General features: G+C 42.4%; 1 protein-coding gene across 1 annotated transcript; it reads left to right on the top strand.

The window, feature by feature from the left end:
* Window positions 1–4,407: 4,407 nt before the first annotated feature.
* Window positions 4,408–6,543, top strand: xbp1 (X-box binding protein 1). Its single transcript, XM_084358800.1, has 5 exons — window positions 4,408–4,771; window positions 5,234–5,330; window positions 5,698–5,814; window positions 5,918–6,084; window positions 6,229–6,543. Exons 1-5 carry the CDS (start codon window positions 4,536–4,538, stop codon window positions 6,404–6,406), a joined length of 795 nt encoding a protein of 264 aa, XP_084214926.1. The 5' UTR covers window positions 4,408–4,535; the 3' UTR covers window positions 6,407–6,543.
* Window positions 6,544–16,265: the final 9,722 nt, after the last annotated feature.

Here is a 16,265-nt window from a genome sequence, read left to right as displayed (position 1 = left end):
TTATTTACATGAGTACGGTTTTCATATAGCTACATGATTCTGCTTGAAACTTTACAAAACTAATTGTCAATCAATACCAAACTTCTCAGGCTTATAGATATTCGTTATGTGAAAGAGAAAATAAGGATTTATGTAACAATTTTCTAAATACATACAGTCTTATTTCACTGTGAATATCTTCTGAAAATTTCAACATTTCTTCCATATCCAAAGGGGCACCATGTAGTTTTGGAGAAGAAATTCAAATTCAGAATTATTTATTTTTTCCGTAAGTGAATAAACAAGCTGTTCTCAGAGGAAAATAAGGTCCCAAGAACAGCTAGAAAGGTGTCAGGGTCCGCCAAATATAAACAATGTAAAACGTTATGAAATTGTGTTGTCCTTTAAGGTCAGTTTGATTATTCTGTTTATTCAGTCATGAAAACAAAACATGAAGCTACAGCAGCAGCCAGTTATCTTAGCTTAGCATAAAGACTGGAAACAAGGGGAAACAGGTAGCCTGGCTCTGTTATTTAATGTATACAATATAGGAACGATTTGCCCTTTTATGAGGGGTTTTGTATAACAACATACAGCGTGTTGATTTGTGATCTTTAGATGTTGTGTTTAGCTTATTTTGTTTTTGATGGACACAGCTAGGTGAGCTATTTCCCTTTGTTTTCAGTCTCAGAGCTAAGCTGCGCTAGCTGTCATCTGACTCTAAAACGCATAATAAATAAGAAAATAGCGTAATTCTTTTAGGTTTATGTTGATGTAATCATTTGTCGAAGATGTTTCTGATCTGGAAGGTTGTTTTAACTGAATAAGGAGTTTCTCAGCAGCTCCAGCACTCTCCTTAAGGCAACACCGTTTCACTGCATGCGTCGCTCAAGGTCTAGCTTAAGTATTCTCAAATGCACTCTGAGTCTCTGAAACCAGTCGGGCAGCAAAGACCTTTACAGTTGGAGAGTTTCTTGAATCTCTTTGTCTAACATTGTATTCAATGAGCTGTAATTGTTTGTGCTTACATTGTGTTGTTACACCCATGTAAGCACATCATGTATTAAGAGGATTTTCATTAAGTACTTACAGAGTCTTAGATTGTGGTTTCAACACTCTGTGCTGTGGGTTACTACAGTGGCATGAGGGACATTTTACAATGAAATGCTGTGAAGCACTGGACTGAACACATGATCCGGTTTTCAAATGTATAGTATTTGCAGAACAAAAGCAATCATTTGACTGTTAACTACCACCCAGCACATTTTCTTACAGTTTGAATGTAGACAGATCGCCACAGGCTGTGGACTCAGAGCAGAATGTAGTAATACTGAAGAATGACACACAAAAGGAAAAATCCCCCTGGGTGCTAGTAGAAAGTTTTGAATTCTCTAGAGGTGTTACACTTTTGTCCCACTCTGGGTTTTTGCAAAACAGATATATTATATAACAAATAGAAAGTAGAGGTAGAGGAAGTACTGATCTTTTAGTCAAGTGAACCAACAATACCACAGGCTGGAAATACTTTGTTACAAGTGAAACTTCTGCATTCAAAATTTTACTGAGGCAAAAGTAGAAATCCTGCAGAATGGCCCATTTCAAAATAATGTTGGATCATAATTATTGATTAATTCATGTACGCTTTCATTATCACTTTAACGCTGCATCCAGTAAAGGTGGGGGTCATTTGACTTACTATATATGCTGCTGGGAAGCTTGTGATACACTACAAGACAGTCATTTAACAACAAATCATGTTATCTGCCTACCTGAAGAATACAAAATAACCCTCAAAATACAAAGTTCAGGAAAAATGTATCAATTTGCGGCATTGTGCTGTCAGTTTCCCAGAATTGGACATGAAATGAGATGAAACAATGAGTAAAAATGTGACTGCAACCTGTCCAACCACACGTGTGCCATCATTGCAATGTAAAATAGACATAAACTGGCAAAAAGCTGAACTTCAAGAAAGCAGAACAGTTCCTGAGTCAAAATGTTTAAAGGAAGGATACAACTGTGCCTCACGAAGCTATTTTTAGTTTGTGTAAATTAGGTTTACAAGATGTGTACACCACAAGGAGTCATGTGTCCCACCTGTAATATTAACATGGAATAATACGTCATAATTTATTTGTTAATTATATTACTTTAATCTGTGAATATTTTTTTACAATTAATACTCAAAAGATTAATGTAACAGTTGCAACAATCTGCAAGTAGCTAAAGTTATCAAATAAATGTCGTGGAGTAAGTTCAATACTTGCCTCTGAATTTTAGAGGGGCAGAGGTATAAAGTAGCAGACAATGAAAATACTCAAGTAAAATACAAGTACCTCAAAAATGTACACTACAGTTCTGGAGTAAATGTACTTCTTTACTTTCTGCCACTAAGTTGAGCTTCAATTTACTGATGGCAAATGTGACTCTTGTCTCACTCATGAAGGGGGATCCCCAACTGGCTTTCCAAGTCAAAAATAACATTTCATCATATGGCAAGTGAGTAGTGTGTGATATTAACTATCATACTCTGAAACTTGAAAATAGGAAGTTCAAAGGCTCGCCTATTTCCCTATTCGCTTGAAGGCTCGGGGCAAGTCAGTGTAAACTTTTATTCATGTCAGTGTAAACTTTTATTCATGTGGCCACGGGAGATTTACTATGTCGCTATAGTAAAACACCTGTGGCCACACCATCTCCTACAGGAGATCCTGTATTCAAATCCTGTTTTCTGTCTTCAATACCACACTACACTATGAGACACACATGCCATCATAAACGAGTGCTCTTACTTTCTCAGATGTTGATTCTGTAGTGCCAGTAAAGCTCTGCAAACAGGCCAGTGTTTGCTCTGGCTGTTGTAGTTACTCCTGCGGAGGTGACAGACGTCCGGGGCAAAGGGCTAAAAGCTGTAAACAAGGACAACGGGCAGACACTGCAAAAATGTGAATTCCTGTTTGAGGCCAAATAGAAGTTACAGGAAGAGAGTGTACTTGTGAACTTGCTTGATGTGTTTCTTTCCAACTGTTTCTGTCCCGAGGGATGTTTACTTTGAGGTGGGACACCTTCAACTGAAATGATGGGTGCCTTAAAACCACTTGAAAAGTTTTATTACGATGACATGCACCGCTACAATTAGCATTGTAGTTCACAGTCTTTCTATCAAGGTTGTAAACTATGCTCTCAAATCATTCACCTCCAAGGCTCTCTTGTCAATACATGCGGTAAAGTGAACAGCTCAATCTCTTGTTTTGCTCACAGACGAGCAACAGTGTGGTTGCTGAACTATGTCATGTCGCTCTCATCACATCCTGTTGTTAGTATTCTGAAGAACTGCTTGTTTCGTGGTTTTACTCTTGACGGTTCAAGCAAACTACAGTTTAATTTCAAATCCTTGAGACCTGCTTTACATTATGTTTAATGGTATATATGTAGGTCTGAACTGAAATTCTGAATTTGTTATTTGCTCACAGTGTAACAAATCAAAATGCAAACAAACGTCTCAAGGGTGGTCATTTTGAAAAACAATCGTCCATGATGCTTTTCATGTTGCTTTAATTTAAAGGTTAACTGATCTTTAAATTCTCAAACGTAACAGTCCTTTACAGGCAGTAGGAAATGAACATTTCAGGGAAAGGCATCAGAGCGGTAAAGCTTGTTTTATCAGTTTGCTTTGCTCCTTCAAAGAAAAGAATGAGGATACTGCACTGTACAAGACAACGAACGGGAAGCATGACATTTCTCACAAAAGGCCAACGAGCAGCCTCTTGGAACCATAAAAGTGAGATTTAGGCTAGTGTAAAAAAGAAGAAGAAGAAGAAGAAGAAGAAGAAGAAGAAGAAGAAGATCTCCTGCCCGATAAAAAGTGTGACTTATTTTTAACATCAGCCGACATGAAATTTAAGACATCAGTGTGACCTTTGGCCGTCAGAAGCAACATGAGGTCCTCAAGTGCTGTTTGTTTTTACTGGACAGGGGTTGTAAATACCACTCATGGATGGAATAACGGAAATTCCCAATGAAAGTCACGGCTCCATGATCAAAACAGTGAAAGTAGTCGAGGCTTATTTGAAGGCATATGAACTGGGGACTGAGCATGTCTGTGTGGACAAAACATCTGATGTAACCCTGAGAAACTGCAGATCTGAGTAAACACTTAGTCTCAGGTTTCCCTAACAAACTCTGAAGCCATTCTTAACAATAAGCTGGCTGAAAGGACACATTGTTGACCTGACACAGAAGTTGACACCGAGTCCTGACGGGAAATCACACTGAGGAGGAACTTGATGCAATTTTTACTTTGCAGCGAAACTCGAAATGTAAATTACATCAGCCCAGCGACCAATCACAGGCCGTGAACGCACTGCGTCACAGCCGCCGGGAGCCTATCAGCGATCACCACGACAGTAGAAAAGATCGCAGGCGCAGGCCATCTTGTTGAACAGTTGAGAATAACCGGGGATCGGGTGACAAGGAAACCTCAAGGTTTCCACACGATTCAATAAGGATAGCCGGTTATTTCTGATTTTTACACAACGCCGGTAGGATATATCAACATGGTGGTGGTAACAGCAGCGACCGGGGGAGCCCACAAAGTGCTCCTGATATCGGGGAAGCAGCCCGGCTCCTCTGGCGGCTCACAGGCGAGCTACAGCCGGCCCATCTCGGTCGTTTTACCGTCAGCGGCGAGCCAGGCGTCGTCGGATTCAGACTCCAACTCGTCCGCGGGGCCGCCCATACGGAAAAGACAGAGGCTCACACACTTGAGTCCGGAGGAGAAAGCACTCCGCAGGTTAGTTTCACCAAAAATATCCAGTATTAAACAGAAGTAGTAAAGCGTAAAGCCGGCCATTGTTTAAGGGGCACGCCCTAAGATATTGATCCAGAATGATTTAATGTTTAAATGGCAGCCCTCGGGAATAGGGTCAACGTTGCATCATACGTTATAATTAGGTTACCGAAGGTGTCAAAAATGACCTCACGAAGCATTTAAATAGCTGAAATGTCTTTATCATATCCCCTTCGGACTTTGAACTAGCTTGTCCAAGTGCTATCTGAGTGATTTGACGGTCCCTGGACCCGCCCGGCACTGCTGTTACAGAGCAGGACACTGATATCCTGGTCTGCCTGCCTGCGTGGCAGGAACATGGCCGGTGATTGCGCAGTACTATGAACCCACAAGTCATGTCAGAGGGCTTAGTCAGCATCACGGAAAGACTGTGTTGAATTCATGTTGTTTTTCTTCTTTTTCCAGGAAACTCAAGAACAGAGTCGCAGCTCAGACAGCCAGAGACAGGAAAAAGGCCAAAATGGGAGAGCTGGAACAACAAGTCCTAGAGTTGGAGCTGGAGGTAATTTTTTTTTTTTTTTTTTGGCATCTTCATCCAGGAATGCAGAGTCCCTCATACAAGAAGGCACTGTGCTCAGGTCCCACCCCACCTTCGCCCTCTTTCCTAATGCCCCCACCTCATCACTATGCCATTGTACAAGTCCAACACCCTCGACTCTTTTAGAGGATAGTTTCCATTCGTAATTAAATCAATTATAATTATATCAAATGCACTACGATTAGAGTTTAGTGTGCAATCATGTTCTCCATTTAGTTGGGTTTCATTTCTAGTTGTGGTTTGTCTCACCCCGGAGACTTCACGCCTCACTTCCCACTGAACGGTAGCGAGTTTCAAGTACAAACATCTGTTCGTTTTTTCCCTCCCGCAGAATCAGAAACTTCACATTGAAAACAGGCTGCTCCGGGAAAAGACGAGCGGCCTAATGACAGAAAATGAGGAACTGAGACAGAGACTGTGTTTGGACACCCTCGACACGAAAGAGAAGGTGAGATTGTGACGCAGGCCGTGGGGGGTGGGTTGTCGTTTGGTTTGACGCAAAGTGATTGGATTAACCTTAATTCATCCTCTTTTCATTCTTTTCATCACAGGTTCAATGTCTGTTGTCCACCGGGAATGAAGCAGGTTTGGGGATCGGGTCTTCTGAGTCCGCAGCACTCAGGCTACGTGTGCCTCCGCAGCAGGTGCAGGCCCAGCAGTCCCTAAATCTGAAGACTTCTCAATGGATACAGACGGTTCTGACTCTACAGACACTGAGGTAAGTCTCCAATAAAGATGCTCAATTTAATGAAGAGGCGCGTCTCAAGATTTAAATCCTGTTCCTAAGAAAGCTCTACAATAACACCAAAGTCAGGTCATGGGTTACTAGGCTAATCTCCTGTTTCTCCCCCTTCCTCACTAGTCTGATTTGCTCATGGGCATTCTGGACATCCTTGACCCAGAGCTGTTCCTCAAGTCTTGTGAACAGGAGTGCCAGGAGCCGCAGGTGCAGCTGGTCGGAGGGGGGAACCCAGTACCTGCCACCACACCTGAGACTCTGGGGTCCCCATCAGTTAAGCTGGAGGCCCTTAATGAACTGATCCACTTTGACCACATCTACACAAAGCCCGTGGAGGAGGTGAGCGTCGGGCAGTGCAGCGACTCAGAGAGCGACGACGAAGAGAAGATCGACGAGGCTACCTTCAACGTTGATGAGGTGGTTGTCGAGGAGGAGACAGTCTGTGTCAAAGACGAGCCGGAGGAAGTGGTCATCCCCAGCTGTGACAGTCACAGTCAGGTGGATGACTTTTTCTCTGAAGCCTCCTCCCCTGCCCTCAGAGGCCTGGATAAGGAAGCCTGCCTGGCGGACACCTACAGCGACTCCGGATACGAAGGGTCTCCTTCCCCTTTCAGCAACATCGCCTCTCCCCTGTGCTCAGAGAGCTCCTGGGAGGACATGTTTGCAAACGAACTCTTCCCCCAGCTTATCAGTGTCTGAATCCAACCCCTAACCCAATAAGTTATAATATTCTATATATACACATCTAAGAAGAGCTAATGTGTAGTTTTCAATAACTACGGATGAGCACATAATGCTTCATAGTAACATAGACCACCACTGAACCCACTCATTATAGGCTAAAGTTAAGCACATAATCTCCTTTTTATTACAGCAGGTCTGTACCACTGGCGATGCTGCATTGACTTGTGGGAGATGGAGTTCATGACAGCTTATTTTTGCATCATTTAATTACTGCAGAGGATTTAAGATTGATTACAAATCTTTCCCTCACTGTTCAAAGTGAAATGGGGTTGGAATTCAATTCAGTATTTCTGTAAATTAACAGGGGGATGGGGACCGATCATTTAAATATTATTTATTTGTATTTCGCTTCGGAGTCATTGTATATGTCCACATGTAAAAACGCTTTCTTCTAATTTGTTGACCGCTCTCTATGTAGTCTAATTACTGCATTAAAAAATTTTGCATTGCATCTCGTCTCTTCGTCTCGGTCATTGCGCCTGCTTGTAAAGGGTAGAATTAATCCTTTGACAGGATCTTTATAGGATGTGGTGACTGAAGTGCAACTGTCATGTCTCAGGAAATTTTGATCTTTATTGTTTAGATATCCAATGTCACATCTGATCATCTCAACAGCATGAAAACTGCATGTCTGAAAAGTCGAGGAATAGATAACGTAGGTAATGTTTTACAGTTCGACAGCACACGTTTCTAACATGACCTGTGACAGTTCATTAGTAATTGGAGAGGTATTTTCAAAATTGCAAAAACACTTGCTGGTGGTAGGTTCTCGTGATGCTGTGAACCAACTGTCTTTGGATAATGGTCTTACACTGACGGGCTCACCCCTGGGGAAAATTGAGATGGGTGTTTCCACTATGTGCTGACCTTTTATATATGAAGTGTCACAACATGACAATGGACAACAAAGAAAAACCTGTGAGATATTGCTTTTATTTAAAAGGGTCACAAGCAATTAAAGGTTAGCAATAACTTGATTAAAGGTGCAATATGTAAGAATTTTAGCTTAAAACTTAAATTGTCAACAAAATGTGTAGACCTGACAGTTTTGACATGTCAAAGATGTTTGTGTTGGAGATATCTTCCATTGTTAGCATGCTAACCAGCTAGCCATGCCTGAAATCCTTTCTTCCCAGTGGTCCAAAGCACTGGTGCTAGCGGTGTAAACACCAACACTCCCCTGTCAGTCCAGCTAGCTGCACAGCTTAGCTAGCGGCAGTGATATGCTGCCCAAATTTGTTGGCAGCATGAATTCAACAGGTGGCCAACTATTACAAACTGCACCTCTCAACAATGAATGATAAAATAATTTAAAGATTAATCAATACCAAAAATTAATGGTGGTTGCAGCACAACCATTAAGATATCAATCTTGCTACACAGAGAAAAAAAACACTGAATAGCAATGTTTAGTGACACGCCTCCTGAGAATCATGAGCTTGTAGCTTGTATTGTTTTACATTTTAAATCACATCATCCATTCTTACCCCCAGATGCCAGGGAGATAGCAGTACTAATTATGCAAATGAGGGTTAATTAGATTGTTGAATGTTTACTGAGCCCTTCCTTCAGTATGAGGGGTCAAAGGTTAGGGTTTTTCGGAGTATTTTCACAAAACAGCTTTATCAAACTAATTCAACATGCTATCTTGAACTCTCATATGAGCATCAACATGCACAACTTGTTCCACTGGTGAATATTAATTCACAGTCTGAAGCACAATCTGTCCACAGTCTGTCTTTCCAACTCTCCTATCCCCATATGTGAAATAATCTCATACATGTGCACACACAGTGTTTATACTCCCTATCTCTCGCGTGGCAGCACAACCTTGGTTTTCTGAGAAGGAGGCCCTGCTTGTGTTACATAACCCTTGCAAAGTTACTGGGAGTTCCCTGGGAGTCTAACGTGAGACAGATCTCGTCTTAACTTCCCCGCAGAAATAGGTCAGGCTAAGTATTGTTGGTGTTTTGGCCTGGTGTGAAGAGAATAGGCCGAATAGGGAACACACCTTTCCCCTCAGGCCTTTACCCTAATCACAATGAGGTCTCATTCTGTCATTTAGGAGGAGACTGTTGTGCCTTTAAGTTCCCGAGGCTGTGATTGCCATGACCACCCGTTGAACAAAAGCCCCTGGAGTCCCTGGAGTCCCTGTTGTTGTATGAGCTGATTAGATCAGGTTTTCAATGCAGCACAGATGTAATTGATCTTAACTCTGCATGGCCTGGATACCTGTCTCCGTTAGCTTTAGCTCCCGTTCACTGATTACACAGCTTTGTATTAACATGTTTAACATCAGCTACTTTTGTTTTGGATCAAAGGTATCTGGAGGAGGTTGAAGAGAAAAACAACTCAGCGATTTCATTGTGACTCAACCCCGATGTTGTGTTCTTGTGGTAGGCTGAAGGAAACCGCACCAGCCTTTGACGTAGCTTCGCCTCAGCTACCCCGAAAGAGTGCGGTGAGAAATTCACCGTTTCCTGTCTCGTAGGTGAAAACCACAGCAAAGTCTAAATCAGCCGCACAGCTGTTGAGCTGAAACTGAAAAATATCTGCAGGAGCAGCTCTTTCAATTTCAGGCTGCAGATTCTGGTTTATTTAAGGACAACAGACCAATTTCTGTTTCTACTCACTACATGTGTGCAAGAGTTACAGTAAGTCACTCAGCCCCCTCTCAACTGTCACCTTTCCAGTGAAGATCCGCTCAAAGTGGTTCCTGCGAATACAAGATTCCTGCAAAATTCTTGGGCTAAAGCACATTTTTACTACTACCAGTAGAGGGTTTGATGACGGATTCCCCGTGAAGCACCAAAACGATTTCTTTTCAGCTGTTTTGAAACTCAACACAGTTCAGGCCTGATATTCAAATCATCAGCAGTAAACTGAAGCACATTTGAACATCTGTTGAGTGCTGTAACACAATCAAGATGTGAACTGTAATACTCATAGTCATGCTTCAAAAACTGCCAGAGGAGTTAATCAGGCAGAAAAGTGAGACTCTGTAACCCCCAGCTCCAACTCTACATCATCTGTGGACTTTTTGCTTCAAATGGTGTAATTTGGATTTTCCTTTTGTCCACATTTGTCACCTTTACATGTCAAAAACTGTATACATGTGGTCATGTGGATCATTTGAACTTCCTGTCTCCAAATAGGAGGATACATGTAGTTTCTAGTGTTCAGGCCAGTGAGAGGGAGTGCTGAAATGTGGCTGCATTTTTTGTAGCAAGAGATGAAAAATATGCAAATTTACACAATCACCTGTCAAACTGCAACGATCAACAGATGAGTGACAAAGGCTTGGGGCCTAGACACAACAAGCAAACATCATAGGAGAAGCAGCTGCATACGGCTGGTGGAGTCCGCCACTGATCTAATCTAACTACTGTCTTCAGCATCATTCCAACATTCACGGGCCCTTTTACTGCTACTGTCAAAACTGACGTGTGCTGTGTTTTGTGTATTATTGCCTTCGACTTGTCAGTGTCAGTGCGATCCTCTAAACCAGTATGAAACCAATCTGGGCCTGGATGTCAAAGTTCATGCTTAAATTAGAGCCAGATCTGTCGCGCTAATATGACACTGTCGTCACATAGGCACAGATCTGGATAAACCTTACTGCAGGTCTCGGGTTACTACGCTCAGCAGAATTATAAAGAGGATGGCTAAACCTACACTGGCCGCCGCCACTTCAATGTAAATACAGGTTTCACAGATGGAGCTCTCCAGCTCTTCAGACTAAACTGTAAAAAGCACGCTCAAAATGTACAGTTCAACTAAGAGCAACAGGGTAAATCTGCAATTTTAAGTTGTGAATTAGCTTGACTTAGCTTTACAGCATGGATTCTGAGAAAGAAACAAGCAAGTAGCAGCTGATCAAACAAGGATTTAAAGACAAAGTTGGCCAAGTGTAAAGCAAACAAGAGGTCAAGGCAGCCACAAGCGCATAACGTGGCTCATGTGACAGTTTTCTCATGTGAGAGGTAATGTTAATGGTGTTGCTGGTCGGGGGTGAGCTGGGGTCACGCTCTGAGCACTCGCCGAGCGACAAAGGCTCAACCACCTGACCCGAATGAGAGATGAAAATTGCTCAAACGACCCCCTTTGGCCTTCTTTATTAAAAAGCTAATAGGTGGCTGGTCACATGCTAGGAAGCGGAGGGGGTGCATGGCCTTGGTATTTAGGGCACTTCATGAATGATTCAGCTGGGGGAAAAATGAGTCATTGTCCCCGTCATCGCCAACAAACAACATCTGTGCATCGTCGCTGGTGGACATGGAAGAACACGAGTCACCAGCGTGTTTAAAAGGCAAACTGCTGCACTCAATCACCTGCTAATGTTCGGGGAAAAAAAGGCTTGTCAACCCTGTCGTCACGCTTCTAAAGGTGCGTTTCTATTTTTATTGTTCTTTACGCTCGGCTCGTTCCCCCGGATTCCAAATGATCATTTAAAACGCAGAAAACAAGCCATCAATCATCACTCTTCCACCTGCACCATCCTGTTCGAGCTGTTCTTTTCTTTGACGAGAAAGACCAACCAAGAAGAAGAACAATACTAACATGACAATCCCAAAGCTCCTGTCTTGTCAGGTTCAAGTTTCTCAGCAGGATCACAACTGGAACGTGTGTGCAAACAAGAGGCCGCAGACGTATGCGACCAGTGACGCACACATAGCAGCGTGCACTCACACACAGACGCACACTTCACCCTTGTGCTCAGTCAAGGTGGCTCAGTCTGGAGCTGTGAGAGAGATCGTTATCCTCAGTTACCAGTGGCAACACAGGACGGTCAGTCGAGTGTGTTAATGCATGTCTGAGCCCCGGCACTGAGCCAAAGCCCACTGAGGGAACAGTAAGGCTACTTATGAGAGTCAGATGTGTCCCTGAACGTCAGAAGCTTGAGGCAACAGTTTTTTTTTTTTTCTTTTTTACATCACACTTGTGTAAGTTGCCTTTTGGACCAATAATAGCTTAAAAAACTAGTTGAGATGTCACAAACACCTGCACATGAAGACACTCTCTTATCACTTTCCCTCCTCAGCAGATGAAGTGAAAGCAGACTTAGTGTCAAAACGTGCATAGTGTTGACCTCCTGCACAGTGAAGCAAACAATATGTGAAGGGTTACTTGCAATTTTTGCAATGCTAGCATTTCTGCACTTTTGTCATTTAAAATGGGCAAAACTTGGTTCTCAAGCAAGACTTTTTTGCACTCAGAAGTAATACATCATGTCTCCAAAGGATGTCAATTTGATGAATGGCCACATTTGAAAGCATCAAAACTAATAACTGAGGACTGCGCACTCATGCAAAACAATTAAGAGATAAACTCTCCCTCATAACCATCTTTCCTTCAAAAATTAACATCAACAACATGTTGTTTGGAACATAATCTGAGGTCAGCAACGAGGACCGAATGAGACATTTTGTACTGTGAATGACAGCAGGCTAGCCAAGGCTTCCTGGAGTGATATTTAATAGGGACAAGCTAATGCAAGCTGCGGATGAACTGGCGTAACACATTACACAAAGCTCCATTGCCATGGTTTCACTTCCTGTACTCGTGGCAGGTCTGCAAGAGGCAGCCTGTCTGCTGGAAGAAAAACATTAATCACTTGGATTCCTCCTACACAGCGTGGCAGATTCTCCCTTTGAAGCCCTCTCAAAGGCAGCAAACTCACGTAACAAAGATTCAGAGCAGATCAAGGGGATTTAAACTGCACACCATGAATATCTTTTGATATCATCTAAATGGTTTCAGCTCCCATAACCTTGACACAGCTCTGCATTTTGCTCGATCTGCAAATTCAAATTCTCAGGTCCTAACTTTCTAAGATAATTTCTCTTCGACAACTTTTTGAGAGCTGCAGTTACACCACAGACCAGAACTTTTGGATGGCCTGAGGTTGCAGGCTCATGCGTCAGCCTGTGTCAGCCAGCAATTACAGAGTCTGCTCCGACATGATCACAGAGCACAGGCAGACAGGCATGCGCAAGCTAAGTATGGTAATTCTTTTTTGAAATTTCATCTTCCATCGGGACCACCTACGCTCAATAAACAATAAACATTGCTTAGCTGTCACAGCTTGCACTGTGATCTGTTGCAATATTGAACACTCCTGCAGTGACCAGGTGTAGAGTCATAGATCAATAGAGTTGCTGTCAGGTGAAAGCTTTGTTCTGCACTTCAGCTTTTTGGAAACTTACAGTACAAGAGAAACGACATTTTGCAAATGTAATAAAATACATTTTTAAATAAACAAGACAAAGAGTCTACAGTCATGCTAGCAGCTGCACTTAGGCACAGTGGCGCTTTGAGCAAAATGCTAACGTTGGTATGCTTGTTACTACCTGACAAGACCCAAGAAACAGCACCATAGTGGCGAAACCATGTAATTTTAACATGATGTGATGCACTGGGGCCCTAAAAGACTTCTTCCTTCAAGCTTACATTGTTAAAAGAAGTGGCTATAAAACGGTGGATAGTGTTTTCTTTAATGTCACAACCCCCACGAAATTACCTGGTTCACAGACATAACTTTAGGCATTCGGTCCAATAACATTTGGAAAGTGTAGAAGAGAAAAGTAATTTTATTCCTATTCAAGTTAGTGGAGGGCAAAATCTGGTGTTAGCTGGCAGGCGCATGCTCTATGGGCCCCACAGCACGTAAGATCCAGGTAATTATATACCTGGGAACCAATCAATAAACTAAAAACTAAATGTTGTTTTTTTAAAAAACATTTGCTTTTGTCATGAAATCCAAACAGAGATGAGGCAGTTCTATTTCTACCATTAAAAGGAAATTGATGCAACATACAGGAAACTACTACATTTACTTCATGTTCCAAGGAAGATAACATAATCAACAACAAGTCACAACCTAGCCGACACGCTGTTCGGTCATGGTCAGATGTTAAAAAGCCACAGTAGAAGAGCACACTTTCACCACTGTACACAACAGGTGGTTTCCCTCAGCTGTAAAACTGTCATATGTGTGTACTTTAAGCTTATGCTACACGGCTATTTCGGCCAGTAGTGACGACAGCCTTTAGCCTAGCTTGTGTGACAAGTTACCGTGAACTTGGTCTTAATGACATTTGTCACAGTGACAAGAAAATCCAATGAATCACTGTTTTTTTTTTGGTCCTGATCTCTGGACCTGTGGACACAGCGTTTGGGTAGAAAATTCTAGTGTGTGCGTGACTTTGAGAACAGCGTTGCCCCCCCTAACTGTTTGAGCACTGATAAGAGAGTGTCTACATGTGCAAAGAGCCAGCTGCGGGGGATTTATCAGCAGGACAAAGGGCTAAACTAAGGGAACATGAAGGAGAAGGAAGACACAATAAAGGAACTGATAAACGCTTTTACATTTGATATTTCAGGAAGTCAGCTACTAGTTGTTTTAATGTGAAGCTGTAGGAGCTGCAAAAGTACCTTTCACAACCCCTGATGTACCATGTTGAAGTTGATTTCACTACAGTTCGTTTTTACGTAATAACTTCGAGATCCAGCTTTAGGTTGCACAACTTTTCACCACTAAGCAAACACTCCTCTGTTCCATTCCATGCAGCCAAGTTCACTTTCATGACTACACAAGCACGGAGAGCCTGCTGCTGGAAAACTGGAGAGTAAATATTGAACTTTCCTGCACAGCAGCTCGGCTGTTGTGCTTCTGATACGATGAGGCGGAAAGAGCAGTGTGAAGATCAGGACACCCTTATCCTCATGTGAATATGTAAAGCAGAAGACCTTGTGTTCTGTCACGTTTAGTTAAACCTTTGTTCTGGTACATTTGAACAGATTTTAGCAGACGCTCTTACTTCTGAATGCTTGCAATTGTGTTTAAGCTTGTTCCAGTTATATTCATAACAAAGGCTTTTACAAAAATGACACAAATGCCATTGAAGTCCTCTTGAAATGCAGTCGTTCATTTCTAATCTCATGGTGTTTTATCTTGTTCTTTTAAATCTTCTAAAACCACATTTAACCTTTATTTCAGATTCTTCACTCCATTGCAGCTAAACTTCTGACAGACAGTATATCTGGAACAGACCACACCATGGTCATAGCCACACACTATTGTGCCACCAGCAGACCAGCCTTGCAATAGCAGCTGTTTTTTTTTTCTTTTAAATCCTCCCACACAGTTGACTCAAGTGTCCACCCAGTTTTTGCCTGCATCTTGCATCATTCACTGCCAGCTGGGATATTCCAGCTATTTAGTTTGGTTCTTCTGAGAAGTTGGGGTCTTCAAAAGACAGATTCAAAGAAAAAGATGTCAGAATAAAAGCAGCAGGGTCAAAGATGTCCTGACTTTTAGGGCTGATCACAACACACCCCTTGCCCCGACCATTTAGCCTCTCCGTTTTACATGTTCACGTCTAGGGGCACTGAAACATTTTAATTTTGACCACTGCTTCTCTCTGCAACTGAGACTCTTTTTCAGCTTTAAACCCTGTTTTATATTTTACTTGTGTGCATAATTATGCTGGTTTAACTCCACTGACTTGCAGCCATATTAATTATTAGCTCTTTCGTTCAATATCTTCCACTTTATTTGGTCTAGACTTTGCGCCCTGAGGCATGAGATCTCAAACCCGAGTGAGAAGTTCAAATAAGAGAATGTTTGTTACCCCTCATGTTTTTTCTCTGCCGCCCTGCGCCCCACCATCCCCCTCTGCCTAAGGCTCAGTTCGGGGTGTGGGGGTGGGTTGAGCTCAGCTCCCAGACTGTGTGGCATTCCTGAAATGAGTGCTAGCTCGCTGCAGAACCCGTTCCCAATCCCACCCCTCCTCTTCCAGGCATGACACTTTCCCCTTTCACTCTATGCTGCCGCCACACACACACACACACACACACACACACACACACACACACACACACACACACACGTTATCATAAATGGATAAGGAGCTCCAGAAGTCACTAGAAGTCTCTTTCAAAAGCTGTAGTTTAATTAACACATATTTGCATAATGTCTGCTTCTATTAATCATGATATGTGTCTTGTTTGACAAAAAAAGGATCTTAACCACATCAGGTTCAAACCATCACAGTTACAAGACAGAATTTCAGTAAAAACACACTTTCAGTTTCTCCAAAATGCTGTTCGAGACAATGATTGGCGAGCTTATCTTATCGTATATACCGTAACAGGCAGAGTTGAGGGTTGGCCTCTTTAATTCACAACCACATCAGGAGGCAAGGCAGAGCTTAAGGTCACTGTGAATGTCAGTATATTAGATTGTTTATCCCTCATAATATTGGATTGTTTATATCATCTGTGGCTTGTACCTTAGCAGTTTACTGCTCTCTACAGACAGTCAAGTGTGTAACAAAGAGGAAGGGGGCTGGATTTACAATGAATTTCACATTTTGCAACATCTACAGTCATTTGCAGTGGGGTAGTGCAGATGT

The sequence above is a fragment of the Pagrus pagrus genome (genome assembly GCF_965226575.1).
Source record: "Pagrus pagrus genome assembly, chromosome: 8".
NCBI classification, from domain to species: domain Eukaryota; kingdom Metazoa; phylum Chordata; class Actinopteri; order Spariformes; family Sparidae; genus Pagrus; species Pagrus pagrus.
The sequence above is the reverse complement of the archived record's forward strand: the minus strand, read 5'-3'. Positions and strand labels throughout refer to the sequence as shown.